This window comes from Haliaeetus leucocephalus, unplaced genomic scaffold, assembly GCF_000737465.1.
Source record: "Haliaeetus leucocephalus isolate CR32 unplaced genomic scaffold, Haliaeetus_leucocephalus-4.0 Scaffold668, whole genome shotgun sequence".
Lineage (NCBI taxonomy): Eukaryota > Metazoa > Chordata > Aves > Accipitriformes > Accipitridae > Haliaeetus > Haliaeetus leucocephalus.
The window spans coordinates 4,719,649-4,745,583 of record NW_010973104.1 but is presented as its reverse complement, the minus strand read 5'-3'; the positions used below and the strand labels follow the sequence as shown (position 1 = coordinate 4,745,583).

Here is a 25,935-nt window from a genome sequence, read left to right as displayed (position 1 = left end):
ACTGAACTGTAAAGTCCAATCTTTATGCGTGCTGCATATATCAACTTAAAAACTAGGAGGAGACAGGAGCAATGGTACGGAGACAGGACTAGACCTAGTCACGGATGACACCAGAATTTGGTGAAGAATAAATACTAGGTGCAATCTTGTTTTTCTCTTTTTAGGCAGGAACCTGTGCAACAAGATACTCTTTGTACTCACTGGGGCTACTAGGAATTACGTTGGTAACAATAGTGACACTTCAAGCTATAATTAAAAACATTTCATGAAAATCATACTGCATTGTTAAAATACCTCCCTATTTCTTAATGAAAGTTCAGATTTTAATATACGCAGGCCTATTATTTTTAGAAAGGATCTGTACTGTGATGTGAAGTCCCTTAATTGACACAGCTAGGCTCAAGGGAAGTATAATGGAGTAAAATACCACAGGATGAATTTCCATTACTTGTGAGTGCAATGCCACTTTGGGACTAGATACATGAAGGTTGAATAGTCTGGTCTATTCAAGAAGTCACTGTGATGCTTTGGAGCACAAACTTCAGAGGATCTGTTCAAGGACTTCCTGTTCTAGGTCATTTAAGATTTGAAAAAAAAATGCTATGCCTCAGGAGATTTAACAGGTCAAAACGATGCAAGATTTCCCCTGCTTTGCCTATTTGTTTCTACTGTATGTTAAATTTTCAGTCTTATCATGTTAAACCTGTTTGAAATTACAGTTGCCTTTCTTTAATTACTATTAGTTTGTAATAGGGCATATTTTATTTCTGTTATGACTTTAATTCACTCCTGGTGTTCTGTTAGTGATTATCTCTGTGATTACAAAGATGTTTTTCTCATTTTTTCAGTTACAGCTTTGCAATGAGAGAAGCAAATTTTACTGCAACAGCTTGCTGTGATGAGTTCTGGAAGTTATTCCTTTTATGATCATTTATTTTGCAGGTGCATGAAGAAGAGTCTTGATGATTGTTGGAGTTCAAAGGCCTTTTTCATTTGCAATTTTTGGTGCAAGTGACATTTAATGCATTTTGTGACAGACTATATCCAGACTTTACTTTTGCTGCAATAACTTTGAGTTCCCAATTCTTCCTTTGTTGCCAAATACCTAAAGTTTACTTTTTCTGTGCATTTTTTTTCCAGTTGATGCAACCGATACAACTTGGTGCAAGCAGTGAAAAAGTAGAGATCTGCAACATAATAATTTTCCTTGCAAAAAAAAAAAAAGGTTTAGTTGTATTTTTGGACTCAAAATCATTTTTGTTAAGACTTGTAAATTATCAAAGGCTTTGAAAAGGGTAAAAAAAAAAAAGACAAGAGATGACAGTTACATTGTGAGTCTTGGAAATCAGGAAATTGCTCACATGGGGTTGTCATAATTTGCAGTTTAGCAGAAGCACGAGGGAGAGAAAGAGAGAGGTCTGCTTTATCTCCAGAAACAAAATAGGTGTAGAAATGTAGCACAGATAAAGTCCTGAAAGATAGTGAAAAATCAGTAAGTCAGAAGTCTGTAGATGTGGTTTGAGATCTAACTTTATGAAAAAAGAAGCACAGGAACTGCTGCTGTTGTATGTTGTAAAACATCAAGTGAGAGTTCAGAATTAAAGGAAAGTGGTGATGGACCATATAGTATACTGAGGAGATGTCTTTAGTAACATGCTTAATGTGGTAATTTAGAGCTGACTGATATCTCAGAAAAAAAAAAAAAGAGAAAAGAAAAAAATACCCAGTGAGAGACACTAGAACTGCTAATTATACCTTAAGATTAATAGTTTTAACAGGTAATGCTGTCATCAGAGCTGAAGACCAGTGAAGCATTTCAGAAAGTTTCTGGGCTAAATGTAAGCAATAAAAATAAAAGAACATGAAATAAATTCTGTCTTTTGATGTGTCACTAAGTAGCAGACCCTTGTTAATCCTTTGGGAGCCACATTAGAACTGTTTGACTACTCAGAAGAGACTATTACCGTGTTAATTTAGCTAATTTGAGGCTCATTGACTAAATCTTTCTTTATTGACAATTAATGTAGAGAGATGGTCCAACATGTTAAGAGTTACAAAGATTAGTTTTAGAGAGAGAAAACAGGTAATTAGAAACAACATTTTATTTGAGATCAGGCTGCTCTTGGCATATCTTTCCATTCTATACGTGTGTGCAGACTTTTTCCACTACAATTACACAGAAACCATTCAGATATTTCCTTTTATCTACGTAGGAAATATATACCTTGCCATTGTTGTCAAAGTAGAAAAACCAACTACGCTGTTACACTGAAACAGAGAAGCTGCTAAACGTTTGCGATCTGGGATGTGCTAATCCATTTAGATGTTGTTACCAGGAAGATCAGTTGTCTGAATTATAAAAGTATTTGCCATAGACATCCTTTTGGAAAAAAACAACCAGGCATAATGTAAAATTCAATAAAGCTGACTGTAGACAAAATCAGCAAAAACTCATTTAGTTCAGAGTAACAGGAAAAGATAAACAGTGCTTTGTTACCTCCAGTGCTCGTATATCATTGTAACTGCTAAAGCCGGGCAAAGAATACAGGAGGGAAATGAAAGCAAAGTGCTAACTGCGAATACTCCCATAATATATTTAGCCAATCAGATGTCAAAATTCAGCCTTCGTAATCTAACAGTTTACTACCTTTTATGACAATTTTGAGGAAGATTGATAAACTCGCTTTTACCGACATACATAACCAAACACACAGTAGGTAGCGAATCATGTAGATGGCATTTCCAGCACCCAAACCTTTTATCATCAGCATTGAAATATGTTATCTTTGGCTTGGCAAACAGAGTCAACAAAGTGTAAAACCTTTACTGGAGAAGAATATGTTGAGGAAGGAGGGGGGTGCTCCGTGGAAGGTAGTTCAGCTCTGTGGTCAAACAGGCAGCTTCTGGTTAGTAATGCAGGTGCACTGGGTATATGAGAGGCTGCCAGAATTGAGAAAGAAGTTCGAATTAGGTTTAGCAGCAGAAGAAAAATAAATAAATAAATCTGAAAGTGACTGTATAGGTACATTAACAGGACACAAGAATTTTATCATCATGGCATGCTATATGCTGGGAAAAGGGAATGACGGACGTTTTGTACCATGACACAGTGCTTCACAGCAAAGACTCTCAGCGATGGGGGGTTTGCAGCTCTGCAGTTTGAATGGTTTTTTTAACAGGCAGCCCTTATGATTTGCAGTATGGTCATCTAAATCCTCTAAAGCAGATACAAATAAATCTCATCTAGTTCTCTATCTGACTTCTACAGACTAACCTTTAAAAAGGTGAAATTTAAAAAGACAATAGAACTGCATCTTATGTGAGGGTATGGCTAATACAGTATATAAATTATGCTGATATTATTTCAGATTTTGAAGAGGAAAGCAATTTATTAACAGAATAAACAAATTTCTCAGAAAGGGAAAGTCCACTAGGAAAAGCTGGCTTCCAGATTATCAACTACTTCTCTTCATCGACACTTAGATCCCAAACATGCTTACTCCCATCTTGGATGGGGCTTTGAAAGACTCCTGGCTGCAGCTCATTGCTCAAAAAGTGACAGTGTAAAGAGGATGAGATGTCATCCCAGGAATGCTGACAGAGCCAGAAACTTGGGCAGCAAGGCAGCAGTATGCTGCATGCCCTCCAGTCCAGCTTGTAATGTCCTCTGTACAAGTGCTCTTGTAATTGCTTGTTTTATTGCTTTAAAATAGAAAAACCTGGTTGGTTACATCTGTACTAGACTGGTATAAGCTTGAGTGATCCTTGACTTCTAAGACCTTTTCCTACTCATTTGTAGGAACAGATATGTTAAGCAATAATAACAAAGGAAAATATGCATGTGTGTGATATATACCTGACATTTACACTGACCTTTATTTCTTATGCCTAAATAAGTCAGTTTTCTTGTCACTGATGCATTTTTAGATCTTGGATTTTTGTTGTTGGTCTGATTAGTTATGGGCTCTCTCTGACCCTGTTGCTTCTTGAATCCTTCTGTGAGATGAAATTTGTTAAACTCTTGCCACTTCTTACATGCCATTTGGAGTTATTTTCAAGCAGTAAGAACAGTGAGCAGTGCTTGAATACTGCTAGGAGCTATTTAAAAGTGCAAAGCCATTTTTCATTTTTTCTTCTGTAAGTGTCTGGGTTTTTTTGTGGTGCAGCATAGAGCCTAAGAATTCTGGCACAGCTTATGTCTTACTTCTTTATTTCAGTCCTACTTCCTCTCTTTTTTATTTTCTTTAATTTAATTTTTTTGGTGGTGATTAGTCTTGATTGCTTTGGTGAATCCTGATATCTTCTCTCTCTCCCCAACTCCCCCTCTCTTTCTGAGGGGCACAACATGTGTTCTCTTGTGATATGGAAGATTTTAATTAGTACTTATATGATCATGTATAATACTTTTGGTCTGTGTGAAGTACACGTGGCTTCATCTGAAGAGCTGTATTGCTCCACAGATTTGAGGGATGTCCTTTACTTCTCATTTCTTCACTGAGGTTATTTTTGGAATGGGCATTCTAATTTCAAAACTCATAGATAATATTTAACAGGAAGCACGCTTCAGAAGTAATTTTAATTCTATTTTTGTAGCCGTATGAAAGAGCCTTAGAAATATGCAGCTTTCTGTTGTGAGGATGCAGAAAATTATTTTCAGTTGTGGTTTTGTGTGTCTACAGCTGTAGAATAGTGCTTAATGGGGGGAAAAATGAGATGCTGAGGACAATCAGGTTTTCAAAGCTCTTTTGAAGGTGTTTTGATTTTAATAGGATATATTATCCAGTCTTGTAAGGCACTTTGAAAAATCACACTGTGTGCATGTTGGTAGCTTCATAACCTTTGTAAATCTAATTTTACATCACTCGCTCAGCAAGACCTGGAATTTAGCTATCAGTCTTGTATTGGGAGATCAAAAAACCTAGATTCAAGCTTGATTTAAAATTTGTCTGGTGTACGGCTTTGGTGAAGTCATTTCATCTCTGTTTCTTCTCCCATCTTTTGCCTATCTTATTTATGTAATGGATTTTCATTTGAAACAGTCTGCTATATTGTGTCAGTTGGTTCCACGAGTTCTATCATAATTAATCGGGATCGTTACGATCAGTTTGAGTACCTTATACCTTCTTTACGTCCACCTCTAAAATGGGAGTGGTGATTTTGAGCCTTTTTGAAAGTCCTTATATTGCTCGCGTTTCCGTAGTCCACAGGTGCAGCAGCAGTTGCACGCGCATCCAGCACCCACGGGGAAGCTCTGCCAGGGTGGCAGGACCTCGGAGCACCTATCGCCTGCCCACCCTGACGTGCCCTGCTGCGTGCAGTGTGGCGGAGGTTTCCTGCACAACAGAAGAGAGAGTTTTGTCATAACCCAAGTGTCTTCCATTCTCTGCTCCCAATTCCTTTGTTCGCTGTGACTTTCGTATAACTAACCGGTTAAACCCACTTTTCTCCTGTGCAACCTGATTATTCAGAGTACAGTGTCCCCAGACAGTGACATTTATCAGAGGGACTGGATTTTATGAGGTGTGGATCTAGGGCATAAGATGGACTTGAAGCTTAGAAAAATTGCTAGTTACTAGTGTTTGATTTTATACATAAAACTAAATATTCTGTGAGTATCGGAATCTGGCATGTGCAAAGAATTACATCTTACAAATATTTACATCTTAAAAATATGAAATCTTAAAATAATAGTCACAAGAACTCACAAGAGTAAATCTTGTCTGCTCCAAACTGACACAAATAACTGAAAATACCATTTACGGCTTGATGACCAGCTTAGCTTTTAATGTTTAAAAACTACCCTCAGGAATAAGCGGTAAAAAAAAAAATATGAGATTAAGTTGCCTATTTTGCAGGTTTATTTTTTCTGTTGACACAAGAAAGCTTCTACAAAATCCCAGATTATTTGTTTTGGTTTTTTTTAATGAGTTGAAAACCTTAAAATAATTTTTGAAATTAGATTTAGCCTTGTCCTGCAGAAAAGGCAGAGTTCATTTTGGTATAAGCTTTCTATGAGTATGTATTTAATGTATTCTTTTCTCTGAGGTTTATGCCATCATTCTCTATATTTTTTTCTGTTTTCCTGCTCTGTGATCTTTTTCACAGGAAAGGGACCATTCTATACTCACAGCAGTGAAAAATTTTCAGGACTTAAGTTCTTCAGGAAAACAGCGCCTTTTTAGCAATATTGTGATTCAGAGACACACAGCTGTGGAAGAAAATACGTTCACTGTGACACTAATAGCATTACAGTATATACATTCAATTAGATAGTGAATTCATAATTGCTTAGTTTAGTGCTATGGAGGAATTTAATATATTAAAATAAAAAATATTAAATGTATGGTATTTTTGCTTCATTTTGCAGCAATGAGCGTATTTCACTGATGGCATCTTCTAGGCGTGTTCTGTAAAGTGAACTGCAAATCAAGAGGCATGATGATGCTAGAAGACAGACTGTAGTACTGCCAGTACAGGATAAAGAACCGGGAAAACTCCAAGTACTGTTATCACTAGTTTAATCATTTAAGATTTGTTTTTATACTCACACTGAGGGAGATCCTTCCCCCAAGATGTAATGGCTTTTCTGGATTGCCAGTGCCAGGTTTTTCAGAGAGATGGACAATTTCTGATGTTATCTCAAGCCAACAAGAGGTGCAGGTGCAATGTGCTTTTGGAGGTTGGCCCTTACTGAATGTAAACTGGCAAAGAAAATTTTCTTGCGCTTCCCAGTTCAAAGGCAGGATGAACAGTAGATATTCACAATAGAAAGATTTACTGCACAAAAATTAATGTGGAAAATATACAGAGAGTTGTAATTTAATTAAGGCAACCTTCCTGACATGAGCTGGTTTTGTTTAAAGAAAAAACATTTGAAATAACATGGGAATCTTGTTATGACTTATAGCCACATATAGATAAACCCCTCTCTTGACAGTTTCAAATGAAAATTCAGCTTTGAAAAGGTAAATGTTCCTATGCAGTTTGTACTTCTTTCTCTCAAAAAGAAAGAATAGAGTTGTTAGACTTGACAGGTCTATTTAGGAATGATCTCATGGCAGCTGCAGCTGGGAAGGATGCGGTTGCAGGGACCAGTCAGAACTGCATTAGGTGGGCACGAGACACCTCCTGCCACCAGAGCGCTACTGGACAGCCTCCTGTTAGACCATGGGACAACAGTCAGGTCGGTTCTGTAGAGTATTACTGAATTTGACTCAGCTTAGCCAAGGCCTTCTAGGAAAGGGTAAGGCTATTCATCATCATTCCCTCTTTCCTTACATTATCTTTTTCTATTACTTTGCTCTTATGGCTTCTCTCTCCACTCCTCGACTCTCCCCCATTCCCCAAAATACCCCAGTTTTGCTGTCCAATGACATTTAGCTTCAAACATAAATTACAGCACAATTAGTTTCATTAAACACATTTTATCTTGCTCTTCTTTTGATGTATGGTCTTGTTATCAAGCATCAGACCAGTCACTCCAGCTTGTTTTCCTCTTACTTCCCCAGTGAAGAGGTCCGTACTAGTGTGAGTGCATAAATTAAATCCCCCTTTCTTCCAAGTCCAGTAGGATCAGTAATTATACATTCATACTGTTACTGTTTTTTTTGTTTAATTAGGCTTAAGTTCCAGGAAATTTAAAAAAGTTAAATCATATAAAAAGTACCAGTTAAATATTTATTCCTTGCTACTTGCTTGGAAGAACTTGCTATGTTTCACTTCACAAACCAGAATATTATGATGTTGACATTGACCTTTCAGTCTACTTATGTGACTAATGATTAAAAATATTAAGACCACTACCTTTAAAACTAGTGAGAAAAGAACATCTTTGTTTATAATATTAAATTCCTCTTCCTTTTCACAAAACTTCTATTAATGTGTCTACAAAGCCTTGCACTTGAGGTGATCAAAGACGACGAAGTGACTCTTACCTAATGAAGAATTCATCCTTTGTCATTCTTTTGGGAGATAGAAATCTTGGGGTTTTTGAAATTTTTGTTCAATTAATGCATACAGTTAAGAGGTAGTTGTGCTAAGAAAATAGGAGCTATGAAATAACTGCAGGGTAATTCTAGGATCGTAAAGATAGGTCAGTGTGAACCTTTATTTTAGTGAGGTCTTTGCTAAAGCTCTTCAGTCTTTCGCCTAATTTGGGGTGCAGAACATTTGTACTTTGATGGGCCATTGCAAAATATATGCTGCTACCTAGGTGAGTACTACTTAAAGCTAGCTTGGGGAATGTCCCACTCACATATAAGCCTTATTTTTTAATTTAGCTTTCCCTTTTTAATTTGGATTTCAGTGGTTCAAACTTGCTGAGTAGAATTGGATAACAGCGCAACCATAGAAATCATCTGATGTTATAAAAACTGATGCTTAATTTGGAGAATGGACTAAAGTGAGCAGTATTTAAGTCATATATTGTGTATGCAGAAGGATCCCCTACACTTGTTGTGAAAGAAAATGTTTTTTCGTATATTGGTTTTGATCTTTAATCTTCTTTTGTTAACTGAGGTTAAAAAAAATGGCTAAAAGAATGAAATCATTTGAATGTTTGGTTTGGTATCTTTGCCCACTGTTAATTCCTACAGTATTGCTTTCTTCAGTTGTAGACCATATACAGTTACAGTCTATGTGTTGCCCAACTTACCATGGTTTACAGAGAAAAATTTAAGCATTCACAGAAGGTTCAGTTGCTGGTTTAATTAGTTTTCTTAGTGAAATCTATAGGGTCCTGAAATTCTTTAAAGGCTTTATAGAGATTACTGGTTTGGAATTAAATCTGTATTTTCTGTCATAGGAACTTCAGTGCTTTTTGTGTAGTAGGGCAGGCTTATATATATTTATGCTAGGACTAGCCATCTGTACTGTAGTAATAGTATGAAACTTTCTGGTTATTTTAATGAACTACATTTTGGTTATTTTAACTAGGAATATTGCCTAAAAAAATTGCCTGGTTTTACATAAGCCCATAGCAAGACTGGATCACTATGTCGTGCTTTTCTATGAATTGCATCACTTTTCAAATGATTCCTTTCTGAAGAAAGTCATGAGATAACTAGCATTTGAAGGTTGTTTAAAAAATAAGATTACATTTTGCGAAGAAAGTAAGTAGGACAGAGTTTAGGAACACTTGGAGTGAGGACTTCCTCATGATAAGCTGATGATTACAAAGATCCAGTAGGAATTCTAAATCTAATGGCTTTCCAGACATTGTATAGATCCTTGTTAGGAGAAGAATGAATCAGAAGACCTATAGCAGTTGTATAGTATATAAAACGTTTTACAGCTTGTGGTAAAAGAAAGTCTGCATTCAGGAAACTCTCTAATGCTCTACGTTTTCTTCCAATAGTGTTTTTCCAACAAAACGTGTTAGAGATAAAACACGTCTAATAAAGACAGACACCATTCTTAAAATAAAAGCCAAGACGCTGCTGCTTCACCTCTAGTCTTCATAGGTATGAAATGTACAGAAGAATACAACGATACCTGTAATCACCAAGGTAGTGCTTTAGGCTTTCAAAAGTCCATGTACTGAACGTTAACTGAAAGGAGACGTTCGCTGTCTTCATACTGCAACGATCCTTTCAGATGGAAACTGCTTATATTTCGCTTGTGAAAGTGTTGCGAAATGACACATTAATAAAAGGTTACATGACTATTGCTAGATAAGAAACCAATAGAGTAATAAATTGTATAATTTTTTAAGGAATCAGAATCTAATTTTTGAAGTGGATGCACTAGGAAGATGAAACGTCTGTAAGATGTTCATAGGAGTACTTGGAATGGCTAATTAATCCCTTCCCACCTAGACTCTAGCTCTGAATGTGAGGCTAAATTCTCCCATTGCAGGTAATGGTGCCATTTTTTGCCATCATCTGTACAACCTTGCTGAGGTAATCGATACCCTGTCATCAAGTAGTGAGATAGAATTATGCATACCTATTAGAAACAGTGTATTTTGGGTTTATATCCTCTCCCTCCACCTCTTCTTGTGCCATATAAAAATTAGCTAATGTTTTATTCACATTCTTAAACCAGGAAAATTTAATTTATTTCTGTGAGTCTGAATTATTGTCTTCTCTGAGTTGTTTAAGGTAATTGCATCAAATTTTTACTAAAACCTTTCACTATACAGGGAATTTCTTTACTGCTTTTAATGACCCAGAGATGGCCAAATGTTTTTTTTCTTACCAGGAAATTGTCTACATGAAAGATCTGTAAGTCCGTTGCCTTTCTTTACTGTCAATCCGCACTTAAAAATTGATGATAAATAAACCTAACAAGTGTTTGCAATAATAATTCTAATCAAGCTAGGAATAAAGCAAGCCAGCAGTGATCTGTACCTATAGATGTCCCAAAATAACTGAGATCGCGGCAGGTGGTGGTATAGCAGTTTTTTGTAATGGTACAGTGCTCCTTTCAGACATTTGAGTGTACCCCAGTTCCAGGATGACGCAGCTTTCCTCTGTCTTGGTCACATTTTACTTCTCTGCTTTTCCTGCCGTGGGTGGGTTGACCTCGGGGGGGTTGGAGCAGCGGGATGAAAAGCTCATGGGTGGAGATGAAGACAAACCACCCATGCAGCATTTTGCCCTTTCTTATACATGGTTTCTCAAATGTTCCACCAGTATCACTGCTGGGCTCAGAAACATTCTTATCAGCAACAAATTGGAAATTAAAATTAGAAGGCAGTTAATGACTAAAGAACCTGTATTAGTCTTCGCAGGTAATTAAGGACTAAAAGATATTCCAGATTTACTTCTGAAAAAACTTTAAATTTATGATGTAATTTTGTGGGGGCAATTGGCTGGCTGGCTGGCTGGCTGCAAAGTAAAAATAGACATTTATATGCAGAGAAGGAAGGTGGCTATCCAGAATTGTTTCACCAAACACAATAATTGAATGAAAACAACCGTTCTGTGCAGAGAAACCTTTGAAGTTTCTTTAAGTAATGGTAAGAATGAGACCGGTTATCTTTTCCTGTAAATGTTGTTGCTGACTGCAGGGTGGAAGGGAATCAAGACTCTATAAAATAAAGCAGAGTGCTTAAAACAGGTTTGTGCAGCTTTGAATAAGCTTACTAAACTTCTCGTAATATCACTATATTTGGGGTGACAGGAAAGATCCTCACTGCAGATATGGTGAGGGAATTTGGATGGGATGTCAAGAAGTCCCTTTTGAGAAGAGAGAGTATTGAACAAGAGTTAGTCTAGACAAACAGGCTAAAATCTATTACTGCCTGCCGTTTTCAGTTTTATATTGCTTTTCCCTGTTTTATTGGTGTGCTTAATTTTATCAGTGTTTCTCAGCTGTATTAGAAGCAATAGCCAAAGTCTGCCTTGTATCCTATCATGGAGACTTGTGTTGTGAAGTGTAACAGTTCCCACAAACCCTTGTTTATCCTTCGTAGTTTGCATGTATACTTTTGTCAAAAATGAAATTAGGAATTAGCCTCAAGTGTTCCTGAAAATATGATTGGTTAGATTTATGATGAACATAACTTCATCATTACGAGCGTAATTCCATAACTTTTAAGTTGCAACACTGAAAGCATAGTCAATCTTACCAGGTTTTCACATAATAAATAGCTACAGAGCTCTGAAGATTTTTTTTTTTGGTCAATTTGTCCAAATCTGTCTTTATGCTCACTGCTTTTTCTTAGAGCTATGTTGTTACAATCAGGTAGGAACTTCGATACTTTCTGAATGTTCAATTACAATCTCTTGCTATCAAAAGAATGAATGCAGTATCTTTCATACATCGGTCAAGTTTTACATTAAAACCAGATAGGTTTTCCTGCCTTTCTTCTTTATTGAAAGACTGAAGTCTCACTCTTCTGATAGTTAGGCACAATCTAATTTTCCACCTGTTTTTATTTACAGCCTGTTCAAAGTAATGTGTTTTTTGTGCCAATACTCTCTTTTACTTGAATGCTTTCTCTTGCATGCATTCAGTTTTTTAAGTAACATTATACTTTTGTTGCTGTTTTGTTGATTCTTAGCTTGGTTGTTTTTTTTGTTTTGTGGGCAGTGGGGCTTTATGGATTTTTTGGTGGGGTTTTTTTGGTTGGGCAAGATAAGATATAAGGCAGTTTCTTTCACATACTAGTCGTGTAAAGATAAATGGTCATAATTTCGGTGCTGCAGGCTTTTATTTTTAAAACACTGTAGAAGAGTGGGTTTAAAAGGAGCTGGTGAGTTAACCCATAATGCTCAGGACAAGCCTGGAAATTATTGTACAAAGACTAATAAAATAAAGTCCTCTGTCGTCTTAATAAAATGAAGCAGAGATTGTGTAACTGTTCCTACAGACCTGTCATTACTACTTTTTTGACCACTTGGTCTCAGATGCAGTGGACTTGGCAATGATAAAGTAAAATCTATTTCAGACATTAATAAGAATCTCCTAATCTCTTCCTTAATTTGTGCAAGTCTGGAAAAAAAACCCCTAGTGTTACATCAGCCTTTGCTTTAGATGACTTACAATTTTGATAAAGCAGCTGAAGTAGTTTTTTTAAATTTAGCAAAACCTTTGTTCTTTCCAGTGAGCAATATAGTCACTTAATATTGAGAGATAGATTAAGAAAAAATTATCTTGAATTTGAAAATGAATTTGCTGGAATTTCACAGAGAAATATTGCTATTCTTCCATTTCCCAAAGCAATTAACATACTTTTGATGAGTCAACATTTACTAAGATAAAGAGTCCAGCTCTGGAGCCCTCAGCACAGGAAAGACATGGACCTGTTGGAGCGGGTCCAGAGGAGGGCCACAAAAATGATCAGAGGGCTGGAACACCTCTCCTATGAGGAAAGGCTGAGAGGGTTGGGGTTATTCAGCCTGGAGAAGAGAAGGCTCCGGGGAGACCTTATTGCAGCCTTCCAGTACTTAAGGGGGACTGATAAGAAAGATGGGGTCAAAATTTAGCAGGGCCTGTTGTGATAGGACAAGGGCTAATGGCTTTAAACTAAAAGAGGGGACATTCAGACTAAGTATAAGGAAGAAATTTGTTACGATGAGGGTGGTGAAGCAGTGGAGCAGGTTGCTCGGAGAGGTGGTAGATGCCCCATCCCTGGAAACATTTGAGGTCAGGTTGGATGGAGCTCTGAGCAACCCGATCTGGTTGGAGATGTCCCTGCTCGTGGCAAGGGGGGTTGGACTAGATGACCTTTAAAGGTCCCTTCCAACCCAAACTATTCTGTGATTCTTTTTGTCAGCAGTTTCCAACTGTATCTAAAACTGTATCTAGCTTTATTGTAGTTCAGTAATAAGACTGCATTTTCCTTCCTAGTCCCCATCCCATCATATGCAATCCTAAGATTACTACGTTAACTTTAGAGTACAGAGTTAAACAAGCCCTGAGGCATGTGCCCCCATAAAGCTTCAGCTGTGCCAATGGCACATGAATCAGTTGTCTTCGCATCAGAGTATTTGTCTGCTTTTAAGCTGTTAAGCTATATATCTTATCTTTCTCTATATATAGTAAAAAATAAGGCTTAGGAAAGGCTTGCAAGAGCAAGTGCTAGACAAGTGAGGATAAGCAGTGAGTAGATGTTAAAATGGACTGTGACGTTATTTACAAATCGTGTATGTGAGTAGATAGTTTACTGATAACAAATACTCCTACTCACACCTAGCACATTGAATTATAACAGTGGAATGTATTTATAAGCATAACAAAGTACAGAGAGATGTGATAATAAGCCATCCATTTTAATAAGGAATTAGAATTCTGACCTAATTCTTTCCCAGCAGGATTTATCACTAACTTTTAAATAACTTATAGGTATAAGACATGGCAATGAAGAATAAATTAACAGAATAAACAAAATGCTGAGAGACTTCCAGCCCCTTCTGTTACCACTTTCTTGGGGAAAAACTGGAAGAGAGTGATATTAATGTCTGTGCTCAGTTTCATTTTCTGGCTGGCTTAACTCCATTAAAGAGTTGAGTCCCGGGATGGTTAGGGTAGGTGAAAATGATAGCTGTGTCTCCAATATGTTTATTGCTGTATTTTACTGATATCTTGGTGAGGGGAGACAACTGCAGGTATAACATGCAGTTGCAATGTAAATTGACCTTTTCTGTTATCTGAGAAGTTTTGGCATCATTTGCCCTAATGACTGATTAAGTTTTGGTAACTCGTGACTTTCCATTGCAAGTGGATTGGAGGACTGAGAGATACAGTATGATCTTTCTTTCCAGTTTTGGGAAGTAAAGGAAGTCCACACAAATCTTCAACTGCATATGTCGGCTTTATGTCTAACAGGTGCTTTCATACACTGGGATGTGAGCGTGCGTATGTATATATACCTGCTTATATAAGACTGCATATGTTGTTCTGTCCTTCCGTACCTTATTAGAAAAGCTGGAGAACTGTCAAGATTGCCTAACATAATTTCATGCCATCATCATTGAGAAAAATGTATTTAATGTCTAATGCATTCTTGCCTTTATTTTTTGAAGAAAAAAAAAAAGAGGCTTTTAACTGAGCATTAGGAGATATGTTAATTATATTATGATGGTTCTATATGTGTCCATTTTAAATGTGCTTGAAAAAAGTAAAGGAACAAATTCTAACCAAATCTTCAAATGTTTAGTATCAGATTTACAGAGGGTCTTTTTTTCTTATACTCTAGACATTTCATTCTTCAGAAAATATGGTATTTTCAAGCTGCCAAGGGGTATCTTGATTTGAATGTACATCTGTCTGTCTCTTTTGCTTGGATTGAAAATCTGCTCTGAGCCTAGTCCAAAAGAATGGGCTGTAAGTGGTATCCTTGGCAGAGTCTGTTTGCAGCAACACTGATCTGAGCTATTTTTTTCTTACTCTTTGCTCACTGTGATAGTGAACTAATGAGTTTACTCCTCTCTTTTTGTTCATACAGCTTGAAGTTGAGGTCACAGATGTAAGTGGAAAAACCATTGATGGTCCAGTCCGCCTAGATATTTCTGTTATTGATCAAAATGATAACAGGCCAATGTTCAAAGAAGGACCCTACGTTGGTCATGTCATGGAGGGATCCCCTACAGGTAAGTCCATGCCAATCGTATCTCTATAAGTAATGTCTGAACAAATTCTGTGTTGATAACTGCATTATTATCACATTGTACAACTTTTCTTGCTGATTTTGTGGCTCACTGAATCCTTCCCCTGCATAAATATGTGGGAGCAGCCCTTTAGGACAGCAGGTAATGATTTCTGAAAAACAGTCAAGTCTCTGCAGTTAAAAAGAAAAAAAGAAAAAGTAAAATAACATAGTTTGGAATGAAAGCTTCGATTTAGGTTTACAGTTTTTTATTCATACCTGGAATCAACGAAGACAACCCCTAGGATATGATTAAGATTCAGACCAAATAACATGTACAGTTTCTGCTCAGAGTTGGAATTCCACCTTTTTGCCTGTAAGGTTAGCTGCTGGAAGGCTCATTTTTATATCTTTATATAGCATAAGGCTAGGTAAATAATAGGAATAAATGGAAAGTGCATTATGAATATGCTAATCTTGTAGGGCAGATTGAAATACTGAACAATGTTACTTGTGTAAATGCAGATACAACAATTGCAGCAAAATAAAAACACACTTTGAGAATTAAAGTTAGTAATGAAAATGTTCTGATTAAATTCACTGTTGACTTTGATGATGAAATTCTATAAGAATAAGATATTGTTCCAAATTTCAATTTGGGTACAACTATCCTAGCTAAACTCTTCCGCAGGTGAAGGCTGAATTAGTTTTCTTCAACTGTTGTCATCAGCTGTTGTGCAATTTTGTTGTGAGTTATTAAACATTTGCTGCATTCCACTTGAGAGGTATCTCCACTGCATTTGTAAGTGGTAATTGTATGATCAGATTATGTTATGGAGTTAACCTGGATCTTGGTGAAAGAAATCTAAAACAGTAGAAGCTCCTATTAATATCAGTGGAGTGACAGTGATTTAATTGAGATCAGAGTTGTGCGTTATATATTTGTACATCTTTCTATACATCATTGAATACAAGGCCTTATCCTCCTCATACAGTTAAAGCTGTGAGTACAGACATAAGGTTTTGGCTGTATAGGCATACTGAAATATTTTGAGATGAGAGCTGGAATCAAGTATATTTTTATGAATATTTAATATTCATTGAAGCTTAATGTGGTGACATGTGCTTTGTTTACTCTGAACAAGGATAGACATTACCTTTCGCTTCCTTGTATTACATATTGATAGGACTAGAAGTTATTCTTTGTCCTTATTTTGTTATTTATGTAGTTTCTAGAAATCATGTAACCTTTTTAGTGAGTTTTGCATTTTTACATATAGTTGCTATTGTTTGAAAAGCTGTAGGCATGAAATGCATTATGAGCTGCTCCTTCATCAGATTAAAAGGAGTTTTCAGGTAAATGTTCGTTTACCTTACTTGTGACAAGCATGTAATGAACCTATTGACAATCTTTTCATTCAGATGAGAAATGTGTTTCATATTTGTGAGTATGGCTGCAAGTGGAACACTAACTCTTTTCCTGTTGTAGGTCTCTAGTGCATTCTTAAATTATTTCAGATATTGATCGTTTATTAAGAATTCAAAAGAAACTTCCTTAGACTGCCCCACTTCCCATTCCCCCTGTGTTGTAACCAGTTTCATAATTAACTAAGAATATATTGCTAACAAAAGTCAGAGATTCCTTTGCACGGTCAATAATATGTAGCAGTGTGACTATCTGATCGGCTCAAGGGACCGACTTTATTACATTTTCATTTAAACTACCGCATCTTCTTGTCATGCCCGTTTAGATACACATTCCTAGACCACTGAGTAGGATGGTGTAGGTTTAGTAGATTCAAAGCCCCTAAATCCAGTATTTCAGTAAAAGAAAGTGGTGTCAAACAGCTCAAACTCTGCAGTGTTTAAGCTTTAATCCTGCTGGTAGTATATGAACTCTGGATATGAGCTGTGAGTTCATGCAAGTCTTTCAGTGGTCTTGTCTCTCTCCATCCAAGCAGAAGTTTACACTACTTATGTACCACATGCCCTTCCCCAAAAATATTTAGTCTAATGTTTAGCTTTGTTAATTCCAGGCCATGGGACAATATTTAACTGTTATCTGCTATATGTTCTTTACTCAAACTCTATACCAAGTTTCTTTTCTCTGCAAGGATTTTTTTTTTTTTTTTAACTGGTGGTTCCCTATTTTTTCTCATCTATAAACTATCCTTGCTTTTCATTTTTTTCACTACATATATTCGAGTTTGTGCTTCTGATTCAGTGGATGTGTTTTTCAGTCCAACTTCCAGTGAATTCTTCTGTAATTGTTTTCATCCATTTTCTCTTGCTGCACTTTGGTAATTATCCATGTAGCGTTTGGCTTTTTGATTGTCTTACCTGTTAATCAAAGTTTGAATAATTTTTCTCAACTTTATCTTTTTCTTATCCTTTCCCTCTTTCCCCCAGGTATTCATCCCATTAAACTTCATAACCTCATTTTTCCTGGTGTCAAGAACACCAATACTTGCAAAATTATTTTGTGCAAAAGTGAACCTGTAGAATCAATGTTAGCTAGAATCTGTCATAGTTCTCTATGCAGATGGCTTCCAGTCAACCAAGATTTCACGTTGTTTACATCTGTTTTCCATAGTTCTTCAAATTTTATGGCATATATCTAGAAATTATTCATCAGGTTTTGCTGTCTTGCTGCTCCCAATCAATAGTTGCACTGCACAGCTGGATAGAAACCTTTATGTGCGTGTGTTTGCATGTATGATTCCTGATTCCTTCTTTTTGTATTAAAACTGTATTGTTGTATTTTTTTTTGAAGTTCCAAAAGAAAGGTTTTGCATATATGCACAACCTTGTTCCCTATCACAACCACCTTCATCTTCATTCAAGCTCTGAATCAAACCCACTCAGTGAAATAGTCTTCTGCTGAAAAATAAAAAATGGTCTGATAGGTATCTTGGATCTGTCTTCATGATCACTGGGTCAAAGTGTAAATGTCCATGGATTCCAGTAATTCAATGATGTGAGATGTATAATTATGTAGAGAAAGATATAGATATACTGGACTGTGAAGCTTGCCTGAAGGATTTTGAGGCCTTGTTAAGGGATTCAGATGATATTATCTTGCTTTAAATCATTCATTGTTGGGTTCCTGTGTGTTTTCCTGTGGGGCCATAATTTTAGTAGTCACAAACCCAATGGAATTTTCTAGTGACTTTCCACTTATTTATTGACTCTAACATTGCACTTGCACATTGTCTATTATTCATCAGAAATACCAGAGGTTTACCAATAAATAAATCTTGAGGACAGCATCACAAATTTAAATATATAAATCTTAATTTTAATATTTAAGTGAATGTTTATCTTGGGCTTCCTTGATGTTGCTGTAAGGCACATGTTCCAGCTTTTTATTGCTTTCCAAAATGACTTTTTTCCTTAATGATTTGAAGGTTTAGTTCCTTAATTGGGGAAACACACAGAAATTACAATGAAATGTTGTGCCAAGCCCCTTTTAAGGACCCTCTTTTCTCTGCCATTGGAGATAGGAACAAGTAGAAGAAAACAAAAGAAAACATGGAGATAGTGTATAATTGTTGTATTTATTTAATCCGTCTATGACTAATTAAGGAAACTCTTGTGCATAGTCCCAGTGAGGATATGTTTTGGTGATGTTTTAATACATTTTCTGTGTTACTAAGGCTATTCACCTTTTGTGTGTGTGTGTGAAGGTGACCACAGATGTTTTCAGACTTAGGAGGTCTTTTCCTGGACAAACTGCAAATTTGGAGGCTATTTATATTAAAAAAAAAAAAAAAAAAACCCAGAAGGGAAAAGGTTTGCTTGTTTTTTATTTATAAAGTCTCTAATTTCTGTATGAGACTGAAGTCAGCATATATAGTCACCAGAAAAATTATAGTTGAGCCTGATTGAGTGACACCTATGGCAGTTTTTCTACTGACTGTAATGGGTTTTGTGTTAACTCTACTGCTGATTTCTCACGGTTTTGTTTTGTAAGTTGTGACCCAGTTTATTTCCTACAGATTTCTGATCTATCCACCTGCCAACTCTAGGGTTTAGGATCTGTGTCCTGCTGCAGACTTACCTGAGTACGTTAATGGGAGTGACTGTAATCTCATGGTTTACATAGGTAGGCAGAAACATTTGGGTGTCTCACTCTTTGAAGGTTGGAAAGTGAAGGCTGGTTAAATGAACTTGGCAACCATTTCATTTCACTTGCTGGAGGCATTTAACAGAAATTATTTTAAGCACATTTGACATTATATGACTTGTAACAATGTGCTGCAAGCCCAGTGGGGTAAAATCTTAACTGCAGTGGTTGGGAAAATTGCTTGAGAATTGCATTTAAAAAAAGGAACTTGTTTTCCATGATGCACAATAGCCTGAATACATTGCATTCCAGCCAAGGAGCCCCAAACCAGGACTGATAAATGTCTATAAATAATTGCTATAAATAAAAGGACATTTGAAGACATTTAGAGAGGAAACAGAAGGAATTAAGAAGAGTAGCCTACAGGGTTGTTCAGTATCATAAAATAATAATTTGTAAAAATAGATAAAGCATGAGGAAGGGTCTGAAGCACTAAGTATTATTGATAGCTATGCATTGTATAATAGTGCATGGCTATGATTCAGAGAAATGAAAACTGGTTCTAAAGATAGCAGCTTCTTATCAGGACCAACCTGCCAGGACAGGGGGTTGTTTTATACTTAACCTAACAACAACAAAAAGATTAGTACATGAATTAATAGAAATGAGATTGGATATGATAGATGAGAATCAAAATATACCAGGAAAGGTAAACTGTGGGCAGGCTGGCCTAGCAAAGTGGCAAGGATAGATAAGGCATCTTGGTCTGATATACACTTGTTGTCATCTTTGATACATTTCAAATATTATGGTAGTATTTTCTGGACTGTGCTTTTTTTTTGTTTTGTTAGTTGTAATCCCTGCTAGTTTATGGAATAAGAAGGTGACCAAATCTGTAAAATGAATAAAATTGCATTGACTCTGGTGAACTCTCTAGGCCTACTTCTTCCTTTTGACCTATAAATCCAATAACATGGAGGAAAATACAAGGGTGCTTTTAGGAGTTTTCTTTTAACCACAGGATTAAAATAAAAATAAAATAAAATTAAAAAAAAACCACGAAGAACCATCAGAAGAGGTAAGAAAATATATAGTTTCTTTTTATCTAGGTAAAAGTAGCATCTGAAACTTCCCAGTGGCTTCTGATTCTGCCTGCATCAATGTTAAGATAATTCTTCAATCTTTTCTGTCTCAGAAGTTACTGCATTCTGCATATACGTACATATGTTCATGGGTTTTTTTTAATGCATTGCACATATTTTAAAAATAAGAATACAATTCCTGGAAGATTAAATTGGAGGGGTCATTCAGGATATCAAATCCTAAATAGCATGAAAACCAAAATGGTGTCAACATCAACACCCCTTTAGAGCAAGCACTAAGTGTCCGTTGATGGTCTAGGTCTGAAGTAGGATGTGCGTTGCATACATTTATTGTGCTGATAGTTCTTACTGTGCTGAGTTTTACTCAAAGTATGATGGGGAGATTTACAAAGCTTTTGGGACTTCCACACAGAAAATCTGCAATTGCTTTAGTGGAATGCAACCACTGTGTAAAACTATTTCACCAAGCAAAATGCTTCCTAATCAAAGTAGTCTGGGGCAAATACTTGAAAAACAGTTTGAGTGTAGATAGAGTTCATGACCATAATGAGAATAAAACGTGGAATGTTTGAATAAGAATTGCAGAAAAATGTAATCGAAGCAGAGAGGTACATTTTGATGGGTCTCAAAGTGTACTTTTAAGTAAAGGCACATGACTGAAATACTGCTGACACTAATGATGGTCTTAAAACAATGAAAAAAATGAGTTCAGGACAGTAGCAGAAATGGTTTTCTGCTTACAATGTATAAGGAAAACCAAATACTTATGGATGTTTTTTGACATTTCTTATAATAAGGTAATTATGATGAACTCTTTGGGGTATTCAGCTTTAAAAAAATTAATATTACCGCTGGGTTTACCAAGGAAAATAAGAAACAAAGATTTACTTCTCGTATGATGGAAGCTTGCATACATGCATTGTAGAAATGCTTTGTATGATATGGGAATACTGATGCATTTTTAATACTAGAAAGTAAAATATTGCACTTGGTTGTGAATTTTAATTATAGGACTCTCACTACATCGTAAATTAAATCCTTAATAGCCTGCCTGCTAGACCCTGCCTTGGTCCCAGTTGGGTGGGCATGATCTGCTAACCCTGAGGAATGTATTTCTCCCATCTTGTATTTATTATACTGGTATGATCCAAATTACTTTTTTTTTTTCTCTCAAGCTAAGCAAAAGAAGATTTCATCCTGATTTTTTTATTTGTTCTTTTTGTTTAAAAACAAACAAGCAACTTGTAAAGATATGGTTTAGCTTTATATCCTGTGAGTAAACCAGAGCTCTGACTAAAAGAATTGCTGAAAATTTAAGTGCTTATTACAACCTCTCTTGTGGATGGTGCTTTAGCAGTTTTTGAAGACCTATCAATTCATTTTCACTTTCTGCCTGTTGGCTGCTAAAGGTATGTAATGAGTGTGCTCATTATTTCATATTAAAATATTCATATTTTTTAAAAATCAGCAGTAGAAAACTTAGAAGTATATATAGATCTGAACTGCAAAGCTGAAATGTCTCCATAAATCCACCTCAAAACTATCTCAAAATTAAATGTTTGAGCCTGAGCTTTTTTGATTCAGAGCGATGTCTCTCAAAGCAATACTTTGATTTTAGAGGAGGTTTGAAATGTCAAATGTTACATGTTTAATTATGAAACTTATTGCTATGAGCTGTTGTGGAAAACAAAAGTATAAATTGGTCCAAGGAATCTGATAAATCTAGGGAGAAAAATTCATAGGTGACTTATGGTTATTCAGCATAATAGTACTTGGCTGTGGCCTAGGAAGCCGCTGCGTTAAAGGAAGCTAAAGAATACAGAAAAGTCTATTCTTGGAAAAACAAGCCTTTTTCACATACCTTTTCCCTAGTCCTCCACTGCTGGAGATGGGATGCTAGGCTTTGGGTATAACTCAGCAGAGCACTTTTTATGTTCTCTGTGTACGAATGTGTGTAGTTTGTGCATACTTTAAAAATTGTTGATGGCAAGCTTTCAGCAATCTTTTCTTGCAATTAATCATCTGCATTTCAGCAAAAATGTACTCGCTGCCTTGAAGTTTTTTGTAATCTACCGTGTAAACGTAATGGATGTGAACTAGGTAGAGACATCTGCAATGTCAATATTGTAATTTTCAAACAGAAGCCAAGCAGAAGCCAGTTGGCTGATTATGTACAGATGCTTTGTATATCCCTGTAGGAATTTGTTCTCAAATCTGTGTGGGATAAAATATAGCTGTATATGTATATGGGTATTGTGTGTGTATATATATATATGTATATTTTTATGCATATATATATTACATATATATGATATGTATATATTACAGAGGTGGACATATACAGACACATAAATGCTTATCTGATCCTTCAGTAGGGCCTAGGGATCCTGATATGTTCTAGTTCCTGTGTATGTACATGATGAAAAGAAAAGATATGTATGTATTAATAACGTATTGTATTATCGCAAAGATGTACATCCAGCTAATCTGCCTGTGTTTTTTGGAAGAAGTTGAGATGAATAACCTATTAGAGTATTATCCAGTAATTAGCAGGTGCCCAGCCATGCAAGTGTGGTTAAACCAGTACATTTTGAGCAAATTAAAATAATCCTATGTGTAGCAATTAGCAGTTCACTCAAACTGAGTATGTGATATGAGTGTCTGGAAGCAGGAGTCTGCAGTTCACTCCAGGGTTCAATTATTCTTGATTTTCAGCAGAAATAGGTTAGACTCAGAAAAGGCTCCATGTCAGCTTAGGTGCACAGGTCAGAATTACTGGCCTGTTTGTGAGGACTAGAAATGATGAGCCACCCTCTTCTTCATCCCCAGACAGAAAATTCCCTTTCACTTTCTTCTTACTGCACAACTGATTTGTTTGCTCACTGTCCCTCCTGCTAAAATGAGCTTTCATCTGCTTTTCTGTAGTTACACACAATGATATACCAAAAATTAGTCTTATGGCCGGATCAGCATTAATGTGTAATGTTAAAGGTTATAAAAGCAGTATGGTCTCTCTGCCTTGGACATTTCGTGTAGTAAAGTATTCATACTTCCACACACAGAACAGGGAAAACGATGATGGTTAGCTCTTTTGTCTCTTTTTACATTATAGCCCAAGTTCATTAAATAAAAATAAGCATGTTTCTTAATTAAAGAACAAATCAATTTAAAAAAAATATTGGAGTCCTTCCTGGCTACTGAAAAGCAAGGTCTCAAGTGAGTCTGTGTAATTTGGTATGTAATTCTTTGCAAAGGGAAATTTATGCATTAATAAATTTACTAGTGGCTTTTGCTCCTGGGCTTTTGCACCTGTTTTATGCATCCACTTCTGTCCTCTCAGAAAAGAGAGGGATGAGCTTTAAGAGTTCAAGTAGTTTGGACACATGAGGCAACCTCATCCATATAATCAATTAATTGAAAGATACTGTAGTGCCAGGAAAACATGCATCGCCGTGTGCCATACTGCAGAGGAGGATGCTGCTGCAGCCCCCTTGATAGGCTTTATTAGTGGTATAAAACCTCAGTTTGTATTGATATACTTCTAAATTACCATTTCTGGATATTGCCTTCCCATCGCCTATTTGCAGGCCAGCAACCCTGCAGGCTATGTGGCGAGTTGCGCTTTAAGTCAGTGGACTGTCAGCATCCATGCTGCTGTATTTCATTCAAGCCCTTTAAAGTGCATGAAAAGGGTGATAAATCCTCACAACCTGCAATCATGTGCCATAAATTTATTATATGATTTGGAGACTGATGGCAGTAGATACAGTAGTTGAAGCCCTACACCCCCTTCCTTGTCCTCACACTCAACTGGACGTAAATCCTGGAGTTGTGCTAACAGGTATTATAACAATGGGACATCATTTCCTCTGACAGTAATGCTATGGTGTGGCCACTACTCCAAGTGCTAAGCAGAAAAAAGCCTATAAATTGTCAGGGCAGGCAGGATTTGTTTGCCTTAGTATGCAATGCCAGGATCAGTCAATAGACAAATCCATACTACCTTTATTGTGAAAGAGATACGTAGCTGAATAAAAACCTCATCATTGCAGAATGGCAGGTTTGTTTATTCCCTTGCAGGTTAATTATTTTTCCCAATATTATTTGAAAGATATCATCACATAGATAGCATCTTTAAAAACAAAGAGAAAGAGAAGAGAGATGTTATTTTTGAACTGTGGGTTCATGTTTTTCTTTGCTTTTTTTCTCCCATTTCTCCTTTTATTTCATGCCTTCACAGTCTTCCTTTTCCCACCATTAAATATAGTGCTTGGGGTTTAAATTGCAGTCTCTACTCCTGTGAAGTCAAAGGGTAGTTGTGCATTACATTTGGAAGACTGAAAGCAATTGCAATAGGAAAGAAAACCTTAGTGAAAATGACTGAACAGTGAAAAGTAAACAGAAGAAATAATGATAGGTAATCTATTTTTTTTCCAGTATGATAAGGGTTTTTTTCTGTATAGAAATATTCAAAATAGTTCACTTGGCTTACATATGTTGAGCAAAACTTATAGAAAAAGTAAATCCTTGACTTCTTCATTCAGATTATGTCTTTTAAGTACAGAAAATGTCTACCTTTGCATGTAGCTATTCATTTGCACGTATAGTTGCACTAAATGCAAGCTTATTTCTGTGTAGCAGTTTTCCATGGCTGTCCACCAAAAATAGATGGGAAATTACATTTCTTTTTAGAAATGAAGCCTGCTAGTTAGCACCACTAACATGCTTGAAAGCAAGAAAGACATTTTTGTTTTAAATGACACATTTGTACCCCAAGAATATTCTGGTAAAGTTAAAAAGCCTATTATTGGGTTTCTTGCAGGGGAAAAAAAAAGTTGCTGTCAGCTTGTATACAAGATATGCAAAGATGGCATGACTGAGTTAGAATCACACATGAGAGATGTGATAGTTTGAAGGCAAAATCTCAGAGTGGTACAGTTGTCTTACTTTCCATCCATCTTCTGCAGGTATATGTTGGAAACTCCCAGTAGAAATGTCTTTTAAATGTGGATCTGAGAAAATATTAACAGATACATATCTAAGACAGTGATTTTATTTTTTTAATACAAATACAGCTCATCAGTATTATGATTTAAGCATACAGCACTAAAACATGGTTATCATTATTGCAATTGTTATCAAAAGGATAGCCTACAATTTTTACATGGTTCTAAGACTATTTTATAAAACTCTAAACCTAGGAGGGGAAAACAAACAAACAAACAAAACCAATAACAACAACAAAAAAAACTTTAAGGATCACTTGCCAGTCAAGAACTTGAGTTTTAATTCCCTTTGCTGTTTTAAGAAGCACTGTAATTTCTCCAGGGTTTAATACATGATGACCACTGTGTTGGCCAAAACACAGAGGATTACTCTGAAGGTGTCTCATGGCTAAAGAACACAATTATATTCACTTGAAGTAGTTGAGAACTAGTTGGATAGGAGCACTGCGTTCTAATTCTGAATACATTCACCAGTGGTTTCCAACGTTTTTCAGGAATACTTTTTCTTAAAAAAAAAAAAAAAAGGAAAAATGTGCAAAAGATAGTGTGGTAGAATTTAGAAACCATTCACTTGTAGCAACTGCTGCTGCAAAGGGGATTCTATTGAACACCAAATGTATATATTAAACAGATGCCAGAAATAAAAACATGTTAAACAGATGCGAGAAATAAAACATCTGAAGCTGCTGCATAATAGATATTTGTGTCTGTTTCCTAATTATGAAT

At 36.1% G+C, this 25,935-nt stretch overlaps 1 protein-coding gene across 1 annotated transcript in view; it reads left to right on the top strand.

The window, feature by feature from the left end:
- CDH13 (cadherin 13) overlaps positions 1–25,935 on the top strand; it is a 518,553-nt gene that overhangs the window by 282,303 nt on the left and 210,315 nt on the right. The window contains exon 6 of the mRNA XM_010579656.1: positions 14,894–15,038. Within this exon, the coding sequence (XP_010577958.1) occupies positions 14,894–15,038 (145 nt within the window). The remainder of the gene's footprint in view (positions 1–14,893; positions 15,039–25,935) is intronic.